We start from the raw sequence: 15,000 nt of genomic DNA, 5'->3' as shown, positions 1-15,000 counted from the left end.
GCATGTCTTACAGGAATTGAATTTAAAAGTCTAGGCTGTCAATCTGTCAATCTGTCTGTGTCTATCTAAACTGACAGTTGACAGATGACATAGATGACACAAACACGCTAGCCGGTGTTTTGAACTCTGACACCTGTTTCGTTTTATTTATGCTAGCTATATTTATCCTTTGTATTTTACATTAATTTTGACATGGTATGAAAGCTGAGACTTTATTTAATTAGAAACATGTAAAAACTGAAAATAGCCCAAAATTGTATTTTCTTGTAAAAACGTGTTTCTACACAAACGGGCCACTGCGACATCCGACTCATTTTGATGGAACGCGTCACATATAATCATATTTTGTTTGAGACAAGGTTGACATCCCATTATAATCCAAAATGTGATTCAGAAACATAAATTTGAGATAAAGTGAATGAAAGAATCTGAAGTTGAACAAGTCAATGTACAGTTATGTTGCTGTTTCTGAGCTTGAGCTGAAGCAATGGTCTTTTCTTGTTCACCAACCACAGAAAATTCCACTCCTCCTCCCTCATTTTATATCAATTTTTAAACTGACACCTTCCTTTCTCTTTAAATTGAGCCTCCAAAGCCCATTTGCAGAGCAAAGTATGATGGTGGGCAGTTACTCACCTAAATTGGCCTGAATGTGCGGTTTAATGCTGGAAGCTGTAATGGGATTGTCTGACTCAATGTCTGATACTGAGAAAAGACATTTCAGCCACAGCTGGAGGCAGACGCAGAGTCAGCTGTGATGGATGTTTTAAAGTGTACGCCTTCATCTTGCCTCGTAGGACACGCATTATTGCCAATGAAAAGCTTTAAGGTAGTTTAAAATAGTTATCAGTGGCAATTGGACAACCATGTAGGACAGAGGAAGGGATTTTTTTATAGTCATTTACAAATCTTAAGCTTGGCCTTTTCTTATTTTCCAGAGGCAGCAACATTCATTACACCACACTATACAAAAGCCTTACCAGTTTTTTTCTGAGGGTGGCACTACAGGAAAGGTCAGGAGGTCACCAAAATCATTAGGATTTATCTCTGTATGGCAAAAAATCAATTAACTCAGTCAGAAAATCCCCCAAAAACACGAACATGACCATATGCTGTAGATATTGAGGAGAGCAGCAGGTAAATCCAGGTGAAACCTCTGATCTCAAAATCATATGACCACCAATACCGACCACGTGAAGAAAGGGAGATGGGAGATAGAGGATAAAGGATGAAAGATGTTGAACCTTTCAGGTATGCTGAAGCTGAGGAGGGTGCAAAAGGACAGAGTTGGTCTTCAATTTGCATTTGATCAGACTAAGAAATAGAAAAGGTGTTGAAGTGGACAAGAATGTGCACTGAAATCCTTCAGTTTGCAGACTTTATGCTGTTGTCACACCATTTAAATCACAAAGTTCAATGTAGTCTTTGTCCTATTTTTATGGATGCCCACTTCTGCTGGGGGAAAAAAGGAATGACAAAAAAATGACAAATGGTAAATCAAAATTATGAGATAGTTTGTGAGGTAGTGAGGCAAAATTATAATATATTATGTTAGAATTATAAATAGTGATACTGTAGAGTATCTGTTCCATCTCAGACTATATCAGTCTACCTGATATTATTACCTATTAATTCTAAAAGACAGTTTCCCATAAACTGCCACAATCCCAAGCTGAGGGAACCATACATGTGCTGGAGATAAATCAACAGATTTCCACTCTTTAACAGTGATCTTCATGATGTATTGCAATTATCTGGACTTCAAACTTGACTTACTCACCATAAGTATATTAATTTTTATCTCCTCCACATATTTACAATAAATAAGGAAAAAACTTTTAATTTGTGTTGAAGAGATTAGTTGAAAATACTTTTCATATGTAAATATTTGTATTTCTCAGTTTTTGCACAAATACTGAGATAAAGATACAATTGTGGCTCATGTTCTGAGAGTGAGAAAAGTGTGAGAGTGAAAAGTTCACTAAAACCCTAACCACTCAGCCTGTCTGTGCACCTATGTTCCTGACCAATGAGGGAGCACTTCATTGGTGAGGTAGACAGGTGCACAGACAGGTTGACATCAAACAGGCAGACAGAAGATATAGAGAAGATAAAACAGGCAGACAAAGAAACACCAAACTCCTGTGTGAAGCAGAGTAGATGTTGCCTGTCTCCCTCCAGAGACACGATGTCTCCTCAAAGACACTTTTCATCTTTAACTGTATTTACTTCAAACCCTCCTCAGGATCAATAACCCCGCCCCCTCTATCCTCACTATCGCTGTAAATCTCTCCATCTTTGCCTTCGACCCAGAAACAGAGACAGACACCACTGATGTGACCCCCGGCGGGCGTTTCACACCTCCACTCCAGCTTGTCTGGTAAATATATCCACCTTTCTGAGTAGACGAGCCGCCTCTCCTTACACACCCCCATCCCTCTCTATCAAACACCCCTAGGGTGAGCCAGGCACCGTGAAACTGTCTTTTATGGCTTTCTCCACTGTGGATGTATAACCTTTGCTTCAGCTCTCTACTGCTGCAGCTCATTGTGTTTTTTTCCACAAAATGTTTTTTTCTGGAGCTCAGTTCAGTTTGGATCTGGTCTGACAGCAGCGTGCTGAGAAGTCATACAAACACATTTGGTTCTGCTTCATTCTGAAATGAGGCTGGCAGGGATTTCTACACCGTATTTACAGAGATTCAGAGTCACTCAAGGTCAGTATTACTGTGAAAATAAAGAACTTAGACACAAAGATTTTAGCCCATGTAAGGTCGTGATACTCCACACACCAGTAAGTATGGATAGATGGAAGAAACAACGCAGGTAGTCTTAGGCACTGATCACACGGAGACTAGGGCTGCACTATATGGTAAAAACATCATATTGCGATTATTCTGACACGTTGTGATTGCGATGTGATTTCTGATTAGTGGGAATGATCACTTTTGCATCTCAAATGTAATTTCACTGAACAGGAACAATTAAAATCATGATGATATGGAATTATTTGGGCTCTGTAATGGTTCAAAATCGGGTTCGGAAAGCGCATCGGGGATAAACCAGCTGGTGCACCTGTGCGACTGGCTAATCAAATATGAGTACCGATGGAAAAACGTCAACACAAGCAGACATTAAGCTCTAGATAAGTAAAGTGGATAACTGAGGTTTCTTTGGTTTCCCCCCCGCCACACCCTTGCTCCATAGCTCTCTCACAGTCTAACCTATTTACCGGCATAGTAAACGGCATCAATAAAGGAAGGAAGTGGTAAAGTACTAAAGCTTGCTTGATTTGATTGGCTGTCCTATGTTGCGTACTAGTCCTGGGGCAAAAAATGTAAAGATCTCACATTAGGCCTCCGATCAAAAAGCTATAGATGAGGCCATCCTCAAAGGACAAGTAGATGGGAGTAGCTGAGTTAGCACAAGCACAAGCACAATTGTCTTCTGGCACTTGTTACAGAGTCAGCAAGGCTACAGAAAAGTAGTCTTTGGCTGTTTTTGTCTGTGCACTGCTAGTCTGAGCAGCTGGAAAGCTAAGCAGTAGCGTGCTAGCTAGGTAGAAAGCAACTAGTTTTCAATGGAAAGTAGCTAAAGCCTGCTCGCAATGTCGTTAGATGTTACTAGATTACATCAAATGCTGATTTACACATCCGTCGCTGAGACCATAACTATTTACATATATATAACATATAAACAAGATTCTAAACAAAACCTAATATATGGTTGGACCGTGTATGATCAGCGATGGTGTCTGTAATGTGAATTTCTGGATATTAAATGTTCCCAGTAATACTTTTTCTTACTGAAGTGGCATGTCATATGACATGCTTATGCTACATTTAAGTCAAAATGCTTTCCCCTCATATCTTAAAATGTTTGATTTGAAAGAGATTGTGATTATAATCACAACTGTTGTAATCATTTATTAACTCCCCCTTCTCTTTTTTATTCGATTCAATCTGCAGGATTCCTGTGGTGTTTCTATGACTCATCCTGTATTGAGTGTTTTGTCAGACTGATTATTTGGGGTGCTTTAACTGTGCACTCCCTCTCATGCCTCTCGGTGCATGGAGAGCTGTTTTCTCTCCTACTCCGCTCTCTGTTGGACTGTTACAGCGCGTAACCCTCTTCTCTGTTTTTCACAGCAGTAGGCTTTATCTGGTTTTCCAGTTTCATTTCCCTCATGGTGACTATGAGACCATTGTACTGTCTGTACCCTCTGTGTGCATATGATGTGCTGTGATGGGTTGTTGCGCTGTGATGCATTGGTGAGTTATGGACCGATAATTGTTTTCTTTTGAATTGGGTGTGCTTGTAGGTAGGGTTAGGGTGGAACGTTAATTACTGTAACTCCAGATTTTACGAGTGGGCCTATAGGCGCAGCACTCTAAGCTGTGCGCCCCACTGGTTCCCTTAACTAGCTGAAGAAAAATCTGTTTTGGCAGCCGATTGTCTGGTCTCTGTTCAACTTGTACACAACGTGATTCTTAGGTTCTGCTCAAATGAGGGATGAACCCACTAGTGATAGCCATAGAGGGTTGCACCTACAGAATCTGGAGTTAACATAATGTTCATGCTTCATTTTGAAAGGGCAACGGCCAATGAGGAAACTCTATGACTCACTCACTCAGTAATTAACAGACTTTAGTGTTCATAGTGGTGTCCGCCTCTCGGTGCATGGAGAGCTGTTTTCTCTCCTATTCCGCTCTCTGTTGGACTATTACAGGGCGTAACCCTCTTCTCTGTTTCTCACAGCAGTAGGCTTTATCTGGTTTTCCAGTTTCATTACCTCATGTACGTAGTTGATTTTTCATCAAAATGTATTGGAAAGAAGAAACAAGGACAGTGAAGTCTATTAAAAGGTGTATCTTTTGAAATATCACTAGAAGAAGAAGAATCATAGAATGTCCCATAGATAACAGAAATCCCTTTATATTACATACATGTAGGTATGCAGTAGGCCTATATGATTTTGTCAGTGTACAAGTAAACCAACCACAGCAGATGAGGACCTCATCTATGTAATGGAAGAATTGTTATAAAGGAAGTATTTGGAGTTTGTCTTCATTGCTCTCAGCTGGAATCCTGAGGTGGAGTATTCATGCTCTTTACAGCAAAGTATGATTCAACGGTTTGAAAGAAATCTTTATTCTCAGTAGGAGACCATAAGCAGGCAGATTCTACCCAGTACTTGAGGATAAAAAAGAGACATTTCCTTTCACTACATCCTTGTTCTTCAGTGAAGAAGCTCCTTTTTTCATTGGTTTTTAAGGATTACTGATTTAAACTGTTTAGGAACCTGTTTCACTTTCTGAAGGACAGATTTTCACTTAAAGCTAGCTTTTCAAGTGCAGGAAATTTTCTCGGAACGGTTCTAGTGATTCATAAAAAAAATTCCAAAAAGACTTTCCAACATCAAGTGAATTACATCATCATATTTCATCATCATCATTTTATCATCGTATCTTTGTGTTGTTGTATAGCCAGATAATCAAAATCTGAATAATCGAGTGTCAACAAAATGTAGTTCAGTCTCTTAATGCTGGGATGGCATTATTTTGTTTTGTTTTTACTAATGAAAAGTGAGTGACATATCCGTTGTGCCAGTTATTTTCAGTTGACCCGGATGGGGTAGTGGTTGCTCGGAGAGTAGGAATATGTCCGTTTTTATTTTTGTAAATTGCCTGACAAAAACTCGTACAGCTGCTGTTACCATGTTTCAAAGCAATTTTTCACCATTTTTTACAAAGCCCTGATTAGTCTACAAGGAAACCAGTCATCAATGAGCAAATAAAACCATGGGTGTGTGTAGTGATGATATGTATCAATCCACTGTGCGTATATTAACTGTTCTTGAGATTCATTGGAACTATAAGGGAGTTTAGTTACTTGGATAATCCGGTCAAAAATCTCTCGCATAGTTTAAAGAGTCAAAATTTGAACAGTTTTATGATTACAAGTCCATGATTGACTATTTTGCAGTACAGAAAATTTAAGAACAAATTCAAAGACACTCACAGACTTGAGGTTGAGCCATTTTGGCTAAATAGAAGTCTCTTCCATGTCTTCAAATTTAGACTTGCATGCACTTAAAGGATGTTGTCCAACCAGAATATGATCCATTTGGTGCAACAACATTTGGAAAGTCTAGTAGAGCCACACAATTAAATCATTATATCCCCCATTCAAGTTAGCGGAGGGCTAAACCAAGAAGTTAGCAGCTCGGCTGTGCTTCGCTGACGGAAGTCTCCAGTAAAATCTGCTCTGTGGGCCCCGTGATGTCGAAACTCTGGGTAATGCTATACCCAGAAACTGAACTTTTCTGGCTTCAGGCGTCACTGAACAGGTTTCATGGAATCAATGGAGCCACGCCTCCAACACTATATCCAGACCTCCCTTAATGCATCCATGATGCTGCGCTAACAGGCACAATGACAGCATGAATCGATTGTTTGAATGCCTAGAAGACTGACCTGGCAAAGACTACTACTAAAGTGGCCATGTGAGTTATGACTCTTCTTCATCAGGAGTTATAGAGGAAGTAGTGTGATCTTTTACTGCCACAAAAAAACTCATATGGAATAGATTGTTGGGTCAATGAAGTGTGTTATTTTAAAATCTGTTTCCTACCAACCAGAGCATGTGAGCGGAGCGGACCGGGTGAAAATTTCCACTCCTCGCTCACAGACCTGTCAATTTGTGCCAGTCGTCAGCTCCGCCTGGTTCTGCGCATTCTCCGCTCCGCTCCGCTCCGCTCCACTCCATCATAAATTTTATCCCGCTCCACCCGCTCACCACTCCGCTCAAAAAAAAAAACCTGCATCGTACAACCCTCAACTGCAATCTTCTATTCACAAATAAAACATGAGCTTGGCCGTTTTCTCAACTAAGACATAAGGGTAATGTTTCGTTTTAAAGCCGACAAAGTAGTAGACTGCCGTGTTTCCGAGAAATGTGTCCTTTTAGATTCCAAAACGACTCTTTACCGACTGCAACAATGTCGCCGCATTCTTTTTCTTGTTCCACATTATCCCCATCTGTTACTTTTACAGGAATGGTACACTTGTTCGACTTCTCAGTTTCTTTTCTGAAGTACACATTAAACTCCATAGTTTTGAAAGAATTGGAGTGAGAGATAAGGCTTTGCTCCACCTTTAAAAAAAATTGCCGCTCCTCGCTCAACACAAAATCCTTCCGCTCCCCGCTCATATGCTCTGCTACCAACAGTCAACATTGTTTTGTTTTTTTACCATAACCACCATATTTCTCCAACCTTAACGAGTAGTTTTTCTTCCTAAACTGAAGAAAACCTTAAACAAAGAGGTGGCAGAAATTTTTTGTTTTGTTTTTGGGACTTGTTTCCTCTCTGTTGAGTTTGTGGACAGTGGGTTCTGTACTGTAAGAAGAAAGAACTGGATTTTTGAGACTATTTGTATAAAAAAAAATGAAGTTTTTCTTTCTTTGACACTTTGGACATTTTTCTGTGCCGTGACGACTGTTGATGTTAAAGGAAGTTTAAATCTGACTGTTTCATGTTCTCTGGTGTAATCCACTGCTATTAAGGTGTTTTGTTTCACAGGGAGGAGAATGGATGTTTATTGATCAGGAAGTGAAGGAGTGCAGTGCAGGGGAAAGGAGGAGGGGATTGTGGGTAGAATAAGCCTGAGGATGTGTTCAGACATCACAAGGCTGTTCAGGGAATCAGAGAGCAGATAGAAAACAACTAGACACCCCTCTTTTGTCTCCTATTTTTCCTCTTCCGTGCTTTTTTTCTTTCACTTTTGCCAAGTAAAGACACATCCTAAAATCTTACTTCCTGAATGGCATTTGTATTGTGGAGAAAACACAGTTGAATATATTTATTGTGTTATTTTCTTGTTCATTCATTTGTTTGTTCTGTTGCTCTGATGCCTCAGATCTGTTTCCTTGTTCAATGGTTCAGTTAGTTGCATGTGAACTACTGATCTAGATTAATCTATCAATACCAGCTTTGTGTTATCAGATCAAACTATTCCTGTTACATGGAAGTCAATATTAAATAGCAATAATAACAAGTTTTTCTGTGAAGAGTCTTAACGGACAGTGACTGGATAGTGACCTGATGATCCAAGAATAAACAGTTCCAGTTTATGGGCAGGTGACTGCTCGATAGTAGCAGTTGGCCAGGTTGCCCAAAATTGAGGGTTTCTAAAAATGATGATTGTGAAGATAGTGACCAAAAGAAAAATGATTGATTACTCTCACCATTCAGTCTCCGAAATTAAAGATGACAGTGGTTACACTGCATGCCACATAACTGTACCATTACCGGTTTGATTCCACCCGCCGACTTTGGTTGCATCTCTTCCCCCATTTCCTCTGCCTTCTTAACTGTCAGTTTCTAATAAACGTTGAAAATGCAGACAAAAAATCATAGATGACGGTAACCATTCAATCATTGATTATGATGATCAATTACTATTCTAAGATAACCTCTATGAACAGATATCTGCATATGAATGCAGCATCTGTGGGAAAGGGACAACATTTTGGTATCATAAGTATTCTGCTTTCTGTTTGTAGTCTGAGAAGTATTGACCAATCACGCTTGAGCGGGTTTTGGTTGCATGTAAGGAATGCATTGGCATAAATGCCATGTCAGAACCCATCAGCTATCATCAAACAACAGTTAACTTTTTATTAGCTTTTTTTTAAATGTGTCTCCATTTATATCTTTCTTTATCTTTATATATCTGTTTATAGAGATTTTCCAAAATGTGTGTTTCTCATCATTCTCCCTTATGAAGTTGTTAATCGCCCTGATATTCGTTATCTGTTATCCAGTTATGCACTGGCTACACCGGAAGACCCAAAACATTGGCCATTTCCCCCAAACACTAAATTGTCCTCAGGTGATAGCCGATGGATTCCAAGTTTGATTCAGAGCTAACTGAGCTAAATTTTGACATGCAGCTTAATTACAATCCAAGTTTGTTTTGTTTTTGCTCCGAAGGTCCTTTGTTAAAGAACTTCCACAAAACCATAAGGATTTATGAGAACACCAAACATCAAAAACAGATTATGTTCAAGTCTAAACAGTCTATACAATGTTTTGAAACCAGAACTCTTTCTGTTCTGCCCAGGTGCAAGCCTTCCAAAGCCCCAGGTGAAGACCGCCTCTCTGGGTCAAGCTGGTAAGGCTCGCTCCCCTTTGCTGCCTGTCTCAGTCCCTACGGCGCCCGACTTACCGGAGGAGGGAGGAACAAAACCGGCCGAGGATTCAGCTGCCAACGTAAGTCTGCATGGAGAGAATGTTGTAGGAGGTGTTGCTGATTTAGTTTTACACCACAGGTACATTGCTGGGCCAAAGAGCACCTATGCCAAACATGGTCACTGTGGGATTCAAACAAAATATAACTTGCCAAAGAATGGGCTTAAAATGGAAGGAAAGGAAGCCTAATATTCCTTTTACATAACTGAATAAGTAATATAATTATTCAAACTTAATATTATATAACATTAATACAGTGATATTTATTCTTCTTGATGCATTTGTAGTAGTAGTAAATCAAAATGGTTAAGAGCATGTCAGTTTTTCTTTAGATTGTTTGCCTTTTGCTGAAGCTGTTGCCAGGGGAAACATCAAACATCTGTTAGAAGTAATTGGTTGTATAAGTCGACTTTGAGCTTGTCCTCTAGTAACAGTAGACCGTAAATGTAAAAACACTACACAGAAATCATCTCATAAACCCGGTGGAGCTTTCTCAGTATAATGCAGACTGTGTCCGAAACTTCACATGACCCCTAAAAATGGGGTTAGAGAAACTCTGCAGTGTCCAGGAGGCGTGAGAGCAGAGATGGATGCACAACTTCTTTGTGTTAAAGGTCCTGACTAGCATTTGGATTTAGACACAATAACTGTGGCCCCAGAGTGGGTAAATGATGTTACTGTCCTCTGCTGTACTGACAGTAGTTTACACCTAATGGAATTCATTAATATATATATATATATATATATATATTTTTATACACATATTTTCCCTCTTCAGTTTCTGCTGTTTTGCTTCCAGTAATTCACTTTATGGCAGCACATATTGTTAACTATGTGATATTAATTGATTATACCTACAAATAACAGATGACACAGTATTGCTTTCTACAGCAGCCAGAATTCTACCAAATTAACCTTTAATCTACAAACCATTATTTTCCATATGGAGAGTGTGTGGAAGATTAAACCTGATCATTTTGCACACTAATTAAACCACTAAACAAGGTAATAGCAGTAGCAGTAATAACTATAGTCAAATAATTCACATTTGCAGTTGGAATAGTAGTAGTAGTAGTATACTGCCCTACAACGGCAGAGAGCGGTCTTTTCCTACTACTTTACAACAACAGAAAACATGTGTTCTTTCAGCTTTCCATCTAGTATTTTTATTAATACTAATAATAATTATCTTGATATTAATATAATAAATTAATCTATACCTTTGTTTTTTTTATTCATTTTAAAGTAGCTTGACCGCTCCAAATAGTGTCAAAAATGATTTGATGATTTGTTCCTGCTCCTCTACGAAGCTAACGTTAAGCTAGTAACCTTTTAGTGGTACTAATTTAGCGGATTTTTCCTTCTGCCTTATTTATGTGGAATAACAAACTAAATGACCAACATGTATATATTTATCAATTTATTTAACCGTTAAGGGGGCTCGTCAAGGCTAGGTGTGGCTATCTGTAGCTAGCTTAGCTGTCTCTCTTGCTTTAGCTAGCTATGTAACTGACAGTTTGGTTTTATTTGAACTGCATATCGGCATGCTGTTTTCTGTGGAGTTCTACATTTATAAATGTCTTGACTAAATTTGGACTAAATATGTAGTTAGTGCACTTGGCTCCGTCGGGGGGTATAGCGCAGGGCTAGCAGCGGAGTTGATAGTTGGCGTCTTGGCTCTGACCTCGTCACTCCCCACGAGGAAACAGCTCAGCAGGAAGTAGAGGGTTGGCGATGAGAATGGGGACTCGGAGCCCACAGGGTGATGCTGCTGGAGGTGGGGCCTTTGACATGCTGTATGAGCAGCAGCAGCAGCAGCAAGTGACAGCACAGCTTTGAGGTGAGCACTGTGGCAGCAGAAATATGCCATATGAAATGGGTGTGTTGGATATATGGTGCAGTGAGAAGAGGATTTTTCCGACTGTGTCATTTGTGGCAGCGGCTGTAGACGATGCAGCTATCATCAGCATTGACGTTGCGGCTGAAGTGATTCTGAAAAGCAGGGCAATTTAGTAAATTCTCTTAAATCCCTAACATAAAGAGAGTCTTTGTGCCTCGCTGTTAGAGGTTGTTTGTCAGAGTTCTTTAAAAGCAGACATTTTGGAGACATATTATTTTTAGACCGCAATCATATTTATCCCCTTTAAAATGTCAAATGTTAATCTCCAAAGTAACCAATAACTGCAGCCATCAGATGTCGTAAATTCTCTAATGAAAGCCGATACTTTTAAGTATGAACAAATAAAGTTCGCCCCCCCATGAAAACATTGAGGGGATGGAAATACCCGTTTAGTAATTAGTTAAGTAAATGTCTCTAGTGTAAACCTGTTTCAAATGAAGGCTTTGTTCTCTCTGCAGTGTGAACATTTAAATGCAAGAGAGGTAGCAGAATCTCCCGACCTGTGGTCTGCAGCCCCCAAAAGGGTCTCAGAATGAATCATAGGGGTCACCAGATGATTGAAGGGATAGGAAGGAACCAAAAACCTGCTCACTTTCGTCAAATACTGTTATCTAAAAAAAAAAACGGTTTGATTTTGGTTTCATGGGCTACTGTCCAGAAGTTACTAGATGGATACCTACAGCATCTTATTTTGAAGCGGAGGGCCACTGACCAAGCTGCAGTATTTGTCGACTTGGGAGGGAGACCAAAACATAATGATATTCCTTTTCTCTAAATCTCCTCTGATTATTTATCTTTTTCTTGTGGAAAAGTGGATTGTTTTACTCTTTAGGACATTTAATCGAGAACTGTGATCAAGATATGTGAATAGAAATAGAACTTGTCAGTGCTCTCTCAGAGGAGGGGCTGGAGGAATAAGAGAGAGGAGCGAGAGAGAGGAGGAAGAGAGAAGAGGAGAGAGGAGGTGAAAAGGACAGTGGACGAGGGGGAGAAGAGGGAAAGGTTGCAGGAAAAGGAGAGGAGGAGGCAGTGGAAGAGGAAAGGAGGGGGGATGAGAGGATGGCTATAGAAGCAAGGAAGGGGGATATACATGAGGGTGAAGAACGACAACCAGAACGGTCAACAGGACGGTAAAGGAGAAGAAGAGGAAAGGCAAGAAAGGAAAAGCAGTAGGAGAAAGGAGAAGGAGGCAGAAAAGGAGAGGGAGGATAACAAGGGAGGGATAGGGGAAGAACAGAAAGGAGGACAATAAGAAGGGAGATAAGTGGACAGACAAAGATAAGAAAACACAGGATGAGCTGGGGGTGAGGATAAAAACATAGGAAAGGGTGAGGATGGAGCTGTACAGAGTGTAAAAGGAGGAGGAAAAGGGAAGGGAGAGGAGGTGATATGAGGGTGGAGAATTGTTACATGAGGGGATGAAGAGGGGGGAGAAATAGATGCAGAGGCTGATTGAGAAGCAAAGGAGGGAGGGGGAGGAGGCAGAGAATGACAAGCAGGGAGATAAACGACAGAAGATGATGTGGAGGGACGCTGGACAGAGGGACTTAAATATTCATATGTGACTCAATGACAATTGGACAGGAGAAGGTGTCGCCACAGCAACGAGAAGGGAGGAAAGGACAGAGGAGGAAAGGAAGGGAGACAAAACAAGGAGAGCAGAGGTGTAAGGAAGGAAAGGGTCAGGAGGGACAGGAGGTGTCGCCGTAGTAACGGGAAGAAAGGCAGGAGGAAAGGATGGAGGGAAAGAGATGAGACAAAAACAGAAGGGGAGAGGACGATGAAGGGAGGTGGGCAGGAGGAGAAGGTAGCCATGACAACGGGAGGAAAGGGATGCTTCAGGAGGGACAGATGAGGAGCAGGAGGAAGAGGAGGTAAGGGGAGGAGAGAGAACAGAAAAGTAGAGGGAAGGGCAGACGAGAGGAAATAAAGAGTGATGGAGAGAGATAGAGGAGATGAGAGGAGGTGAGACAAAAAAAATCAGGAGAGGAGCGATAAGGAGGAGTGGGGTAAATGAGGTGGAAGGATGGCAGAGAGAGAGAGAGAGAGAGAGAGAGGTGTGTTAAAGGTCAGCAGGTCTTTCTCTTCATCTGCTGGTCTATCTTTGTAATTGATCTAGTTTTTACCCATCAGCCCCCTGGCCTATCCATCTCTCTCTCACACACACACACACACACACACACACACACACACACACACACACAGCTGGTTAATGGACTGCGACATAGGGTGAGTGAATCATGTAAGTACAACACCATGGTGCTTTTATTATGTTGTTACACCAGTGACATATTTTAAAGTAGCACAGTAGAGAGGGGGATATAGATAAAACGTGAGACTTCGTCGTGGCATTCAAGTCCATTGGTTCCTAAATCTGTAAAAACCGTTCATAAATATATAGTTTAATTTTCTAGACAAGCTGGTCCCTGTAGTTTTTAGCTAAAGTTAGTCAAACAGGAGGAAGTGCAGTGTAGTGTTGGGGACTATTTGTCAGCGGTGGATTAGTTAACATTCATTGCTCTTGTGAGTATGTGGGACAGCAGGACGATGTGTGTGGGATTGAGACTGAAAATAAACTACAGCGTGCGTCTGTATGGTAATGAAGGAACATGTCAGTCAGTGCAACAGTGGGGCTCACTGATGTATTTTTAAATCCTAACTAACCCCCAAACCACCCTTTTTCAGCTGAAACTGGACTCCGACTGGCTACATAGCTGCAGCCTGTCACTCCCTCACAGACACCAGAGAGTTAGCCTGAGCTGCTAACTTAGCTAATGTTACAACACAGGTGCCACATAGAAACTTAGTGAATGTGCTTCTGCTGACTGTAAAAGGTCCTCTGTGCACATAGCATGGACGCGTAGAGTCTGACAGCAGCTGCTCATGGCTGGTTAGCCTGGTTATCTGCGACTACCGGCAGCTGTATTCCTGTTACACTGAGCGGCGTGGTCTGTGTTTCTTCCCCTGTCACACACTCTATAGCAACAAGGCCACGCCCCTTATGTGATCCTCCTGTGTCATCCTTTGCTGCATTTTTTACAGTTGCTGAGAGGGAGGGAGCTAGCAGAATGTAGGGGTTTTGGGACAGCGATGGAGCTGTGTGGTACAGAGGAGTAAGATATATCAGACTTGATAGACAGACAGACAGACTGATACACATACAATACTTGTTAGTAGGTACAGTTGTTTTTTTGGTTTTGGTCTTTTCATAGGATTTGTTGCAAGAAAAAGCTAAACTATCACAATACTCCTAAAGTCTAGAAACTTCTGTACCACACGCTTTAAAACCATCAGTTCTATGCTCTGTATTTGTTCAAATACATATCTCAGGGAGAATGAAGTGCACTCTAAACTCCCACCTCTCTCTCTAGCTCTATCCTCTTTGTGTGTGTGTGTGTGTGTGTGTGTGTGTGTGTGTGTGTGTGTGTGTGTTTGCTCCTAGTCTGATCTGAACAGCAGGTCAGAGGCTCACACACATACAAAATGCATCAGGTGACCTTTAACCCAAAACACCACCATGTCCTCAGATTCTTTATTCTTTCAGAGTTTCACTGAGATCTGAGTAGCGAAGTTTGGATATTCTGACAGTGGGGAAGGTCACTAAACACATCGGTCATCATGAACTTTGTTGCACTGAAAGTTTCCCAGTGCTTTAATCTCATCTGCTTGCTACTTAGTATTATGTTTATTTGTTATTATTAGTTAGTAGCTCAGAAGAAGGATTTCCCCAATAGGGGATCAATAAAGTACATATCTTCATCTTCTATCTTCTATGTACATTCTTTACTAAGGTTGTATGTAGGCTTACATAGTAAGGACTTAAAGGGCCAGTGTGTAGGGTTGAAACC

The 15,000-nt window shown here is 40.8% G+C and overlaps 1 protein-coding gene across 2 annotated transcripts in view; it reads left to right on the top strand.

The window, feature by feature from the left end:
* dcc (DCC netrin 1 receptor) overlaps window positions 1-15,000 on the top strand; it is a 281,121-nt gene that overhangs the window by 251,146 nt on the left and 14,975 nt on the right. For both annotated transcript variants that reach the window (XM_051413496.1, XM_051413495.1), the window contains exon 28: window positions 9,125-9,273. In XM_051413496.1, coding sequence (XP_051269456.1) covers window positions 9,125-9,273 — 149 coding nt within the window. The remainder of the gene's footprint in view (window positions 1-9,124; window positions 9,274-15,000) is intronic.

This window comes from Dicentrarchus labrax, unplaced genomic scaffold (assembly GCF_905237075.1).
Source record: "Dicentrarchus labrax unplaced genomic scaffold, dlabrax2021, whole genome shotgun sequence".
Lineage (NCBI taxonomy): Eukaryota > Metazoa > Chordata > Actinopteri > Moronidae > Dicentrarchus > Dicentrarchus labrax.
The sequence above is the reverse complement of the archived record's forward strand: the minus strand, read 5'-3'. Positions and strand labels throughout refer to the sequence as shown.